The sequence below is a fragment of the Anas platyrhynchos genome, chromosome 6, assembly GCF_047663525.1.
Source record: "Anas platyrhynchos isolate ZD024472 breed Pekin duck chromosome 6, IASCAAS_PekinDuck_T2T, whole genome shotgun sequence".
NCBI lineage: Eukaryota > Metazoa > Chordata > Aves > Anseriformes > Anatidae > Anas > Anas platyrhynchos.
In genome coordinates this window covers 38,179,359-38,192,398 of record NC_092592.1, presented here as the reverse complement: position 1 = coordinate 38,192,398, position 13,040 = coordinate 38,179,359, and the positions used below count along the sequence as shown (strand labels likewise).

The window sequence follows — 13,040 nt, the reverse complement described above, 5'->3', positions numbered from 1 at the left end:
GAAAAAGCCCCCCACAGTCACATGGTTCTAGCACCAGTGTCCCCGCTGAGCCGTGTCTCCAAGCACCACGTCCAACCTCTCCTGGAGCACCCCCAGGGACGGGGACGCCACCGCCTCCCTGGGCAACCCGTCCCAACGCCTGGCTGCTCGTCCTGAGGAGAAATGTTCCCTAATTTTCAGTCTAAACCTCCCCTGGCACAACTCAGGCCATTCCCTCTGCTCCTATCACTAGTTACCTGTGAGAAGAGGCCGACCCCAGCTCCCCACACCTCCCTTTGAAGCAGTAGCAGCGAGAATGAGGTCCCCCCTCAGCCTCCTCCAGCCCAAACACCCCCAGTGCCCTCAGCCGCTCCTCACAGGAGTTGTGCTCCAGGCCCTTCACCAGCTTCACAGCTCTTCCCTGGACACACTCCAGGGCCTTGATGTTGTAGTGAGAGGCCCAGGACTGAACACAGTGAAGGGACAGGCTGTCTGGGCATGCAGTGGGGCTTTTGGGTATGCTGAGAGGGTGCAGCGTTAGGGAAACCATCTGGAAACCTACAGGCACCCTAGGTACAGAGTAACGAGCTGTGGCATGCTGGCCTCAGCTTGCACTCCAAATTTGGCAGAGGCTTAGCTGTGAAGTGTTAAGCGAATTACGCCATGAATAGCACCCACAGGCTTTTCCACACTCATCATTCATTGTTTTTCTATTACGTGGTATTGTGCCTTCCCTATGCCAAAGCCACAGGTTTTTCATGTGACACCTGCATGCCACAAGAGAGTACAGTTGGTGACTGGTCCAGAAGTTAGTTGTACAAATTCTGGCTGGCTGGCATCATCCCCCAAACAATTCACATAGAGCCAGTGGGCAGGGTCTGCCTTTCTTTACTGGGGTACTTCTCTGTCCTGCCACTGATCCTCATTGAGCTTAGGTGTCCTTAAATGTCCTTGAATTTATTCCATTCTCTCAAAATTCGTTGAACATGACCTGAAGATTTGAAAATTATTAGGCAACTTGACAGACTGCAGTTGCATAAGTCTCGTTTCCCTTGTAAACCAAGCTAAACCAGTCTAATGTTGCATATTTTTACTAGCGCAAAGTGTATCTCTTGGCAATAATGCCATAAATAACAGCAATATGTTTTTGTATGAAAACATATGTATACAATTTATTGAAGTTATAACATTCCTTTAAAGTACTATTTCAAAGCAGTTTCAGTCAAACCTTTATTGAATTGGAATTACGCCTACTGCCATTGCAGACAGGAAGAACACATAATTATTTATTCCTTAGTTTCTTTGGAGTCCATTTATAGTGTTAGGATGGGACTTGTCTAAGTTTCATCTTTAAATTTATATTTTTTACCTTTATTCATATCTTAGTGGAAATCAGCTGTAAATATGTAAGTACTGTAGTCCTTCAGGGAAAAAAAAAATAATGGAAAAAAGGGGAAAAACTAAAGAGCTACCACTGGGTATTTAAAGCTAAAGTGCTGTTTGTTTGAGTTTGCAATAATGGGCCTCAAGTTATTGAATCTGAAAATAACTAGAACAGAATGAAAACAAACTGTAGGCTCATTCCCTGTCTGTCACATTCTTCATTATCCTTCTCTGGTTGTTCTGTCACTGACTTCCTTGGTCTTAAAAATAGCATGAGCTATCTGCATAGCCTTGTGATCTGATCCTGGCACACATCAGTACAGTTCATTACACTCAAGGCTGAGAAGACAATGTAATCACCTAAGACTTTCAACACATGTTGATCTTACAGAGTGTTTACAGTTTTTTTTTTTTTCTTGACCTCAATTGCATTATCTGGAACAGCTTATTTTTCATACACCAGGTTTACATTAGCATCAACTAGATTAACACCACAGAAGTCTTTTTATGTTGCAATTAAAAGTAACTTACAGCATGGCATCATTAATAATAACATTCAAATTATTGTTCGTATCTATTACCAAAACTTCAGCAGATACCTAGAGACAAAGTAGGTCATTTAAAAGAAAGCCTTGAGAAATGTCAGGATGGCAGCTAGCATTCCCAAATATCATTACCTGTGTCTGATAGTAAGATTGAAAATTTGACTTTGCTGAAGGAACTTTGTAATTTTCTTTAAAACAAATGTCTATGACTGTCTGAATCATTCATACTTAAGTAATACAAGTACCATATTTTCTGTCATTTAATTTGCTGGCTATAGCATCTGAGTCCCACTGAAATTAGCCTTGAATATCAAGGCTATGCTGGAAAACAGGCCAGTGCCACTTGCCATTCAAGTGTTACCTTCTTGACAGTCTGTCAAGGCCTGGGAGACAAAGTCTTGGTTTGTGCCTGATTTAGTGAGGATGTTTGCCTTGGCTACTGCCCATGAACAGGCTTGTGTACAGGTAAGCAAGGGCTTTGTCTCTGCCCCAGTTTTTCTTCTTGTGGAAGAAGCCTTACATTTCGGTCCATTCTCTACTTCCATAAAAACATTACAAATTGTTATGTGTACAAAAACGTCTTCTACACCCATCTAAGGGTCAGTAACAGGAATGAACATACTGGGAATCCTGCAACCAGCAGACAAGTGGCACAGTACAGATCACCCCAAAGCCACCCTTCCATGACATCCAAGCTCCTTTGCAGACTTGTCCCTGCTGTTTTCCCTGACCTACACCCAGTGCTCCTGAGCAGCGCTCAAGGGCCAGGTGTGCTGGCAATTACACCATACAGGTGGTTGCAAGTTAGTCCTCAGACCTCAAGGCAAAAAAAAAAAAAATCCCTCAGGTGCTGTCAGTTTTTTTAAACAAATATGTTTTGTGGATGATTAAGATGCATATGTGTGTAAAGCAATTTTGAAAAGTGCCTGAAATTGCATCTTAGAAGTAATGTACCTAGCGTCCTTGTTTTTTTTTCTGCCCAAATGACTCTTCAGCTACTACCATTCAGATTGTAAAGTGTCACTTAAGTGCTGGAAGAATTAAAAAATCATTTTAAAACTGAACTCCATTTCTCTCACTTTTGAAGACAGCATTCACTACTTGTGCTGCATTTTTTCCTACTGCAGCGAACCAGTAAGAGCAGCGGTTTTGCTCATCTGTTGATCCGCTTTACTGAAATGCCAGCATCACTTGGCAACCCCATCTCACAAAATACAAAGGCACAACACTAAAAATACGACTTTAATGAGCTTTGCCAACATCTGTTGGCTGGGGCTCCTGCACATAAACTACAAATCCTGCAAACTTTCCCCACGCCTGAAGGGTTCATAGCATGGAGATGTGACCCCTGCCCACTTTATGGTGGGGCCTCTCCCCAAAACCCTGCACGGGTCAGAGCTGGAGGGGACAGGGGGGGCTCAGAAGACACCCTGCTTTCTCCCCACACTGTCACCATGGAGCTCTGGGGGTTCTTCTCCTCTGTGAGGGGAACAAGTGCCCACCATGGCAACCGTGGTGTGCCGGGGGGTTCCAGCCAGAGTGGCAAGGGCCAGCGCCACGCACGGAGCCATGCCCAAGGACAGGTGGCCCAGCCCAAGCGCAGAGCGCCCCGGTGCCTGGGTAAGGGGTGGTGGGAGGGTTTTTCTTAAGAGACAAAGCTGCACAGGACTTTTTATTTAAACCTTGGACTGGGTGAAAAGCGATGTGCTGAGGGTGACGTCCCTCAGGGAGGAGAGCCCCCAGGCTGCCCTCCCGAGTCACAGGTGTTTTTGGGGGAAGCGGCACTTTGCACTCCCGGCATTTATGAGGAAAAATTGTCCTCCATATTCACAAAAACTATACTAACGCAGTCTCAAACTGAGGTTTTTATTTATTTTTTTTTTTCCTTCAGTTTTCCAGCAATGCTTGAGGTCTTTTACATTTATCCCTAATTGATGGTCTCCTGGGAGATGCCAGCCGACATTTCCTCCAGCTCCCGCCCTCAGCGGCCTCTCGGCAGCGATGGCGCAGCACTTTTTTCACTCCCTTAAGCCCTCGAGCCCAGAATTTCTGAGTCGTTCCCAAAAGTTTTGTGCTTTCAAGCCTCCTGTCATACAAGCGCAGGAGTAGCGTGGGGATAAGAAGGAAACAGAGACAAAGACGTTAAATGGTTTTACGAGGCCGAGTATCATTATAAAAACAATTTCCGGAAAGTTCTTTTAGAAATAATGTTCTTGTCCATTTTACCGATCCATATCGTAAGTTTTTGGTAGTGCTTGCACTGTGTGGGGGAGGCTCCCGATGCTTCTAAGGGCCACTAGGTGCTGCTCCAACACCAATAATACAAAAACAACTGGGAAAACACAATTTCCCCCACATTTCTGACCTGATTTTTTTCTTTTTAATTGATGGCAATGTTTACTATTTCCTAGTTTGCTCATGTTGGAGGATGCCAGAGTCAACCTGAGTCAACCACCAGCTCTGCCCTGAAGCAGGCCCGGGACGCGCAGGCGGCCCAGCACATGGAGGGCAGGCTGCCGCCCGCATACAGGGCTCGGGAGCAGGTGAGTTACCAGCTCTGCAAAATTCAGCCCGTTACAGACACTTTCTGCACGGTACCGCTTGCTAAAGTTTAAGAATAGCACTTAGATTTGAGGTAGTTAGCAGGGCAGTTGCAGCTTTGTGCCTCAAGGAGTGAAATGACTGCCGGCAGTGCAAAGGGAGAGATGTATTTCACTGTTACTTGGCTACAATTTGGGGTACTCACAGTCCTGCTGGTCTCCACTGCCAGTTACTTTTCCCTTTTATTAGTTATTATACCTGTCTGAGACACGCTTATGTGCCAGAATATTTTATGATCGATCTCAGTCCAAAATCTGTGTGTAAAGTAGCCCTATAAAAGCATTTAATTGAAATTTGACAATCCGTTTTGAATTGTCAGAAATTGTGAATATTCAAACGAATTATTTTTGCTTATTAAAAAGTTAGAAACTTCCTATCTGAAGCATCGTTGAGGTTTCCTTCATAGTGAGAATTGAGATAATTTTGGAAACAACCAGCAGTAATTTTAAATCCTTTTTAAAATACTACATTTTCAGAAGCACATCTTTATGTCCTGTTTTTATCATCACGCTGAGTTTTGCTTTGCACACCCACTTTGCACACAGAATATTTTCTCTTTTCATTTTCTGTAAGCATAGCAATTATACTGAGTTCATTTCACAAATTTTGCTATAATGAAGGGCAGAAATGGGCAAGGAAGGAATATTTAAAAGGGTAGCTTGTGGCTAGTGAAAAGGAGACAATTATAACTATACATGATGCTGATTTTCTATCTTTCTGAGGAGCATCTGGCCGTAAACACTGTTTGGAAAGAACCAGGTTTGATAGATGTTTATCAACACTAGTATGACTGTTTACCTGATGTTATTCTGCCTTGTGTTGAGCAACCCTTCACTGTTGAAAAGCATTAGTGGAATTCCTCTCTCTCATTAATCAAGAATTAAAATGAGGTTAGTACTAAGAGTACAAACAAGCATCGAAGGCTAAAATTTGATGTCTTGTGAACAATCTGAGGAGGAAGATGACATATGTGACATTTTACAAAGAATGCTGATGGGTGTTGGAAGCTCACTGCATGCGAAGCTGGATGTTTCTAATCTCTTTGTATGAGGGAACTCGCTCACTGTGAGGTTAATTAATTATCTAAGAAATATAGTACTTTTAAAGCTTATATTATATCTCATTTATTACTTTGTGGTAGGCACGCAATTATTCTGTAAGAGATTTTTGTAAACATTACTTAATATGGGGAATCCTTCCAAGAACTTATATTTAACATGTAGCATCTTGATTTTCAATTTTCCTGTAGCATATAGGCACTACTAATAAACACTACTCCTAAAATGTTCACATTGATGTGTAATTGCACTAGGATATTTTAGTAAGTCTAATATTTTACTGTCTTTGAAGTTGTTTATTTTTAAGCACATCCAGAAGAATTTATCTGTTGAACTTAACCAGGCTACGGTCTGCTTGAATCTATACGAGAGAACAAGTGAACATGTGGTATCTCCCCTCAAATATAGAGAATCTGTCTACTATACCATATAGGCTAAGATAGGATCATGCAACTGGACTGCAATGCAATCAGGCAAATTCTGTATTTGATCAGTCTTCTTGCTCAGGCAGGCCTTTAGTTATATTTAGAACTAATTCAGGTTTTATCTCATAAAATCCACTTATTCTTGAAACACATTTAAAAATATATATTTTGCTGTTTTACATTAGAATTTCCTCCTCTGTTTGGAGGTGAATATCATAGTTGGAAGATGAAAAATGTATTCCACATGGGTAAAATTAAAAAACACCAGAGCATTTACAGAGAAAATAAAAATCCCAACATTAAACAGGAAAATAATGTTTGAGGAAGAACAGAGGCCATCTGATAGTCCAGAAGAGCTTTCAGTGTTTATTTTTTTGCTATTTTAAAAATATGCTAATGATATATAATAAACAAACTTTAAAAAATAAATATGTTAAATTACTTTTTTTTTTACAGTTGTCCTTTTTTCTTCTAAAATTCTTGTTTCATTTTAGAGTCTGGATGAACATTATGTTAAAAAATGGAATTATAAATCAGTTATGTGATTAATACCTCCTCCGCTTCCCCTGCAACAAGCAGTGTACATGACATTCAGTACATAAATCATAGATTAATTCAGTTTTGAGGTCCCTTTTGTAGTTCATTTTAATTAGCTTTGGGCTTGCTAGTGAACAAAACAAGGCAATCCTGACATATATCTCGTATTTTGTTGCTTGTATGTAACATTTCTTATTTGAAAATTCATGCTTTTATATTAATCATGTATATGTTCAACAAGTCAAGGGAACACAAATCCTCCTGATTATTTTGTAAAAAATAAAAGGAAAAGAAAAAAAAAGAGAGTCCATTTTGTCCCAATAAAATTATGTGTAAATGAAGATTTAATGTATGAAAGTGACTTCTGTGTTAGAATGGAGAGCTGTAATTTCAGCATCTGCCAGAATGTAAGAACTAAGACTAGTAGACTCCAAACAAAGTATGTGAAAATTCATATTTTTTTTTCCATTTTTTTTTTTCAGAAAGCAGTGAAAAACAACTTCCCATTTTCTTCTCATGACAACAGACACTGCCTACAGAATGTGGGAGAATATTTTGATTTTGTAAGTACCCAGCACTGAGAAAAAACAGCAAGATTGTTATCTTTTCTCTCCCTTGCAAAAATTATCAATGCTTTAAATTGTGAGAAAAATGTAAATAGCAAAGAAAAAACACACTTTTTATTAGTATAGGGATGTGACTTCTCTGGGACTGGCACATGTATACAGCAGCACAGATGGTCATTGAGAATTCAAGAGGAACATAAAACTCTGTGATCTGGGTCTCTGACAGGCATTTTCTAGTGGTTCTGCTAGGTATGGCTTAACATGATTTTGTACCCAGTTACATGTCCTATTACTCAGCTACAAGTGATTGCCTTTGGTATTGGGGGAGTCTTAGCCACTTCACAGCCCCACAATTCACAGTCCCACATGTTTGTTTCAGACTCATCTTCATCATAAGTTTAAGCAAAATCCATAGGACACCCACAATATATCTTCATACCTTATTTCCCCATTACCTTATTTCCTTTCCTATTATCTTATTACCTTATTTCCTTCATGCCTTATTTTCCGTTTCATCTCTCTTTAAACAAAAGACCTGTCTAAATGTGTTTCAATGTATGTTGCAGAAGCCACAATTCCGAGATTTTAAATTGTTCTGGCTTTACTGTATGTGACAGAGGTTCATGTTTTTCAGCTTTTTACATCTTTCCAGGCAGTGAAAGAAACTGAGTAGTTTACAAGGTAAAGAATAAAGGAGGAAGAAGCAAACTGTGATATTGAAAGCCTCCCTGACTTTGGGCTGTGTTAGACCTAGCTTTTGGGTTTTCATAATTCATTAATAACGAGTAACCTCCATTTCTGTGCACTTCATGCAGTGTCTCACAGTTTTAGAGATACTAATCAAACATAATTTCAAATAAATTTCCTGCAAGCTACAGACTGTGAAATCAGGCTCCGTTTCTCGGTGGGGATAGTTTTGAAGACTCAGATTTCACAGTCTGTCTCAGTTTCTTTGCTGCAGTCTAAACATAAAATTATTAACCTAATTCTCTGGGTTACTCTGAAGATTAGTTTAGCCAAGTATAGCTAAATATCTTCAAGTATATAGTGTGCTAGGGAAACACAGAGTGTAAGTGGTTTATTAGCAGTAGTAATGGATGGAAAGTCAACATATTTCCTATTATATATGCAACCAGAAATGTTCGTACAGGCAAGTCTGGCAATATTATTTTTAACTTGCTAAAGATCAACCATGAGTTCTTGAAATCGCTGTGGTAACAGCTTTGTTAACTTCCTGGTGGGGTAGTGACTGTTACAAGCTTCATCTGTGAAGCTGTGATTGTAAGTCATATGTTTACATGAATTTTTCTTTCATTCTTTTTTTTCTAGGGTATGGGCCGGAGAAAGGTAGAACCAGAGAGAAGGCAGCAGAACTCACAGAACTTCTTCCTGTGGGCTCACGAATCAGTTCCTAGCAGTGAGGATGGCTTAACCATTTATCAGACATCATTTGTGAAGGGTCAGAATACTGAGAGCCCATTCTGTAGGCGATACCCAAAACACCACACCAAAGAATCTCGCACTGACAAATCTGCTCCTGAGAATGAAAAAAACATGCAACCAAACAAGTCATCATAATTATAAAAACACCTTTGTAGCACTGCCTTACATAATCAGAGCCTTTTCTGGAGATCTGAACTAGTTGTCACTCAAATGAATGATGAAATAAACGTGTAAAGTGAATAAAGTGGTAGTGTAGCTGTGAGTTCTTTGAAGTCAGCAATCCTATGTTACTATGAAAACATGCATTACTGTAAAAAAAATAAAAATGAAGAAAAACATTATGAGGAAAAGCATGATTGTACATACTTTTAGAAATACCTGTATTAGGAGAACAGAGGTAGTGACTATACTTGTGTTATTTGATACTGGTTGATCCTCATCTTCACACAAAAGCTCCTTCAGCTTCAGAATCAATGGCACGGCTATACCTCAAGCAGCTGACAGCATCTGTGTTGACAGAAGTATATAATGGAACTGGATCCTTGAGGGTTCACCACAGCAGGGAGCCAAAACTGCATGTTCAGATAGGAGATAAACTTTACTGAAAGGTTTTATGGAGATGAAGGCATGTTGCTAGCCGTTAGGGAAACTAGATAACAAAGAAGCTGAGCATTAGATTGCTGCGCAAAATAACTGTGATGCTTTGTTGTAACACAGCAGTTGTGTAAGTAAACAATGAAAGGATGTGGCAGGCAATGTTTGTGTGCCTGTGTGGTAATGCTAGAAAATGGGATTGTATGTACATATGTGTCATTCATGGCAGTAAGGCAAAAAACAGCTCAAGCTGAAAGTGCAAGGCTGCATAAAAGTTAGTTTCAAGTAGACTGGCTCTGAACAGAACTGATGGTTTTATAGTTACATGTCCCCGAGGAAGTGGATTCAGAACCAATCCTCCAAGCACTCTGCTCCCAGGATACTTACTGACTTTAGTTATGAGATGCATTGGAGTCAGACCTCCAAATAATGTGTTTTCCTCTTCTGGATCACTTCCATTAATATCAATAAAATAAAAGACAAAACTATGTATCTTAAAACATACTATAAATAAGCTTGTTGCTATGCAAAATATTTTTTTTTCTTTGTTTACAAGATAAATGGAAAAAATAAACTCTAATCCCTTAGAATTTCTTGCACAGTAACAGATGCCAGAAAATGAACTATGTTAAGAAATGATTTCTTCCTTTCAGTAAACAGACACATCTTTTTGTACCGGCTTGCAACGGGTGATCTTTCTGTGTGCCATCAGCATAGATTATATTAGAACATTTCCCCAAACATGTAGCAATTTTATGAGCACATGCTGAAATAATAAACTTTTTATATGTGAAGTTTCCCTTACTAAAGTTCTTGGAGTATACACACAATATGCAGAAATGCAAAACATCATAGAACAATGTAAGAACAGATAAAAAGCCAAGCAACATAGTGTGATTAAAAAGAATTATTTTTTTTTCAAAGACTGTCTGCCTGACAACTCTCGAGTCAGAATTTCCAGAGCTTTAGCCAACAATTTCATCTCCAAACCGATTCAAAACTAATGTGTGTGCCAATCACATGGTAAATGAAGTACCCCATGCTGTTTGGCATGCTCAAGAGGGCAATCTTGGACCTCCATCAGAAGGAAGAAACACATTCTTGCTACATTGGTAATGTTTATCTATGGTTTAACATTACAACTGGATATAGTGAACTAAATTGCTGTAGTTTGTTATGCCTTAAAACACCAGTAGGAAATTCCAGATTTTTTTTTTCACTTTTTTTTTTTTTTTTTTTCCTCAGATTTTGACTCGAATATAGATTTATTTTAGAAGTAACCGGATTCGTCTCGTTCCATGTTCTCAGCATTATGATAGAGATTTTGGAGGAGAAACTGTAGAGCTCATGCAACCTCTGTACAAATTGAAATACACTGTGCTGGGCTGAACAAAACTGGTGATTCCCACATACCACATGCTCTGACTGTGTTTCTTTAGTAAATAACATGAGACGCAATACGCTGAATTTTGAACTGAATGATAAAAGCCCCAGACAAATTCCCCAGAAAGTCATAGCCTTGTACAGTTTGGATAAAATCATTGATTTTATTTCATCCCTTCACAATAATGTCTCTGAGAAGAAGTCCCAATTGTGTTAAAACACTTTTTCGATATTTTTATTTTCCTTCTTCTTCTTGGGGGATGGGAGAAAGTGGAGGAGGTCTGGTAACTCCCATAAAGGTTTCCTAGTCAGTGCAGGAAAGCGCTGCCGGCTGGTAGTTAATTAGGATCAGATGGGTGGAGGTAGGCTCAGCACAATGAGCACACTATGGGTTAACTCAGCCAAATACTGCTCTGGAGAGGCAGAGGGTTTAGGGGGTATGCTCTACCTCATGCTCATACAGATGGGCTTTTCTGCACTTTTTTTTTTTTTTGGAAAAGAAGAAAAAAAAGTTTTTTTTTTTTTCAAAGTTTCCTTGAACAGGATCTTCAACAACTTGTGCACAGCCAGAACCTCTGTACAGAAACAGACTTTGTCCTTTTGAACAAGCAGCAGTTGTAACGCTCTGTTTTTTCTCCTGAACCTACATCAATTTGGGGACTGTCTGTACAGCTTTCTTAAGCAGTCTCTTTCACTTTAATTTAAAAGTTATTTCAGTATGTTAGCTAAATTCACAGAATTCAAGCAAAATTGATCAACGGAGTTTAAACCAAGGGAATAGACACAAGGCTATAAGTTCCTTTGGTTCAATGAGTTGATACTCCTCCACTGAACCTGGCAACTGGCTGAGATTGTTTAATTAATATGTTTTGAGCTGAAGAACAGCAGCTTTGTCGCTTACCTTTCTGTGCCCTCCGTCAAGAGAGCCCATTTCTCAAGTTGTGTCAGGTCACCTGCATTGGAATATGGTTTTATGTTTGTATTTGGATGGTTATGTACACGTTTAAAGTATTTTTTTTTCTTTTTTTCTACGCTATGCACTGATAACTAGATCTGATAAAATGGTCTCAGTCCAAGCTGTGTTTACGTGGAGCACGTAGCCTTCTGGTAAGGTAGATGTCAGCCTTCCTTCTGCAGTTGTTCCACTTATAAAATGCCATGACCTCTGAAATACAGTCATTGTCACCCTGATGGGCAAACTGCTGATGTGGTGTGATAGCAGATGAGTTTGGTTTTCATACAATAGGGGGCAATATAGAAGTTTTTCCTTTTGTTTACTTGCTGTCTAAAGCAGCTTAAGGAAGGAGGATGCTTGATGCCCGAATTGCCTGCCCCGTGGGTTGGGTTGGGCAGGAGGTGGAGTGCTGCTGCTCTAGGGGCTGGTAATTCAGTGGGGATGCAGCAGCTTGACTTCCAAGTCATCTGCTGCTAATCGAATCACTGTGCTCATAATCAAATCCCTGCGTGTAGCTCAAATGTGGTTTCTTAGCGTGTGCTCTCAAGGTTAGTCAGAGTGAAGTAACTCGATATAAATGGTGCACTGAAGATGAGTATTTTTTCCCTCCCCAAGCTGGCAATTCTGTTGCAGATCTGTCTAAACCCACAACTGGTGCTGTTTTATTCACGGCGATGTATTTCAAGTACAATCTTTTTAGTGCAGATAATATTAATCTTTATGAAATGTTCTTATACTGGGTAAGCTTTTCCCTAGCCAAGTGAAATACTAGAATAATTATAATAGTGCTATTGTTGAACCACAAGTATATGTCTCTGTCTAATAGAAAAGTGATTGTGCTGGTTGACAAGAAATACTCCTGAAGCACATAGGAACTTTGGATTAGGCATCTCTATGTTTAAATCAGCTTTTAACTTCCCTCTGTCACTGCTGCATCATCTGATGACACAGATCACTAGGGGAAAAAACAGAGACCCATTCCTCTCGGGGATGAGAAAGGACTATGTACAGATATATATATATATATCAAACATCTTGCTTTATGCATGCCTCCCTGACAAAGTACGAAAATAATAAGCTGTTAAAACATTATCTCTGGAATATCAAATTAAAGGCAAGCCTATTCAGCAGGGAAGGAATCCTAACTGACCTTAATTTGGATGTATGGCAATAGTGGGTGTGAACAAACCATTAGAGCAGCCGATTTATGATTCAGTCAGGCAGCCGTGCAGCGTTTATGAAAAGCACATTGTCAGGTTGCCGTCCTGTCAGCTCCCGGTTTATTGTACTTCCATATAGTCACCTGAAAGTGAAGCATCTCGGGTCATCCTCTCTGAAATGTTGCATACAGAAAGGAACCAAGCTTGAAATAGGTAATTTTCAGACCAACAGAATCAAAGAAGACCCAGGGGACATGTCTAGTCCTACTTCCCACTCAGGCTGGATTGGTGGCAGCACGGGATCGGCTCAGTTGTGGCTTTCTCAACCTGAGTCTGCCTTCAGTACCGAGGGGATAACAACATCTCTCAGCCTGCTAATGGGAGGTGCTTCTCAGAGCCTTCATCTCTCCT

The 13,040-nt window shown here is 40.0% G+C and overlaps 1 protein-coding gene across 2 annotated transcripts; it reads left to right on the top strand.

Annotated features, from left to right (window-relative positions):
- Positions 1-3,260: 3,260 nt before the first annotated feature.
- Positions 3,261-8,785, top strand: TEX36 (testis expressed 36). 2 transcript variants are annotated; one of them, XM_038181718.2, is made up of 4 exons: positions 3,261-3,527; positions 4,319-4,450; positions 7,011-7,091; positions 8,424-8,785. In XM_038181718.2, exons 1-4 carry the CDS (start codon positions 3,411-3,413, stop codon positions 8,670-8,672), a joined length of 579 nt encoding a protein of 192 aa, XP_038037646.2. In that variant the 5' UTR covers positions 3,261-3,410; the 3' UTR covers positions 8,673-8,785. The 2 variants fall into 2 exon arrangements, with proteins under 2 accessions (XP_038037646.2, XP_038037647.2); XM_038181719.2 differs by lacking the exon at positions 3,261-3,527 and adding an exon at positions 3,885-4,144.
- The last annotated feature ends 4,255 nt before the right edge of the window (positions 8,786-13,040 follow it).

What these genes read in the sequence shown, in the direction of transcription:
- TEX36 (XM_038181718.2), top strand. Translation starts at nt 3,411, where the DNA reads ATGGCAACCGTGGTGTGCCGGGGGGTTCCAGCCAGAGTGGCAAGGGCC. An exon ending in CATACAGGGCTCGGGAGCAG is followed by an intron (nt 4,451 to 7,010) that starts GTGAGTTACCAG and finishes TTTTTTTTTCAG; the next exon opens with AAAGCAGTGAAAAACAACTT. An exon ending in TGGGAGAATATTTTGATTTT is followed by an intron (nt 7,092 to 8,423) that starts GTAAGTACCCAG and finishes TTTTTTTTCTAG; the next exon opens with GGTATGGGCCGGAGAAAGGT.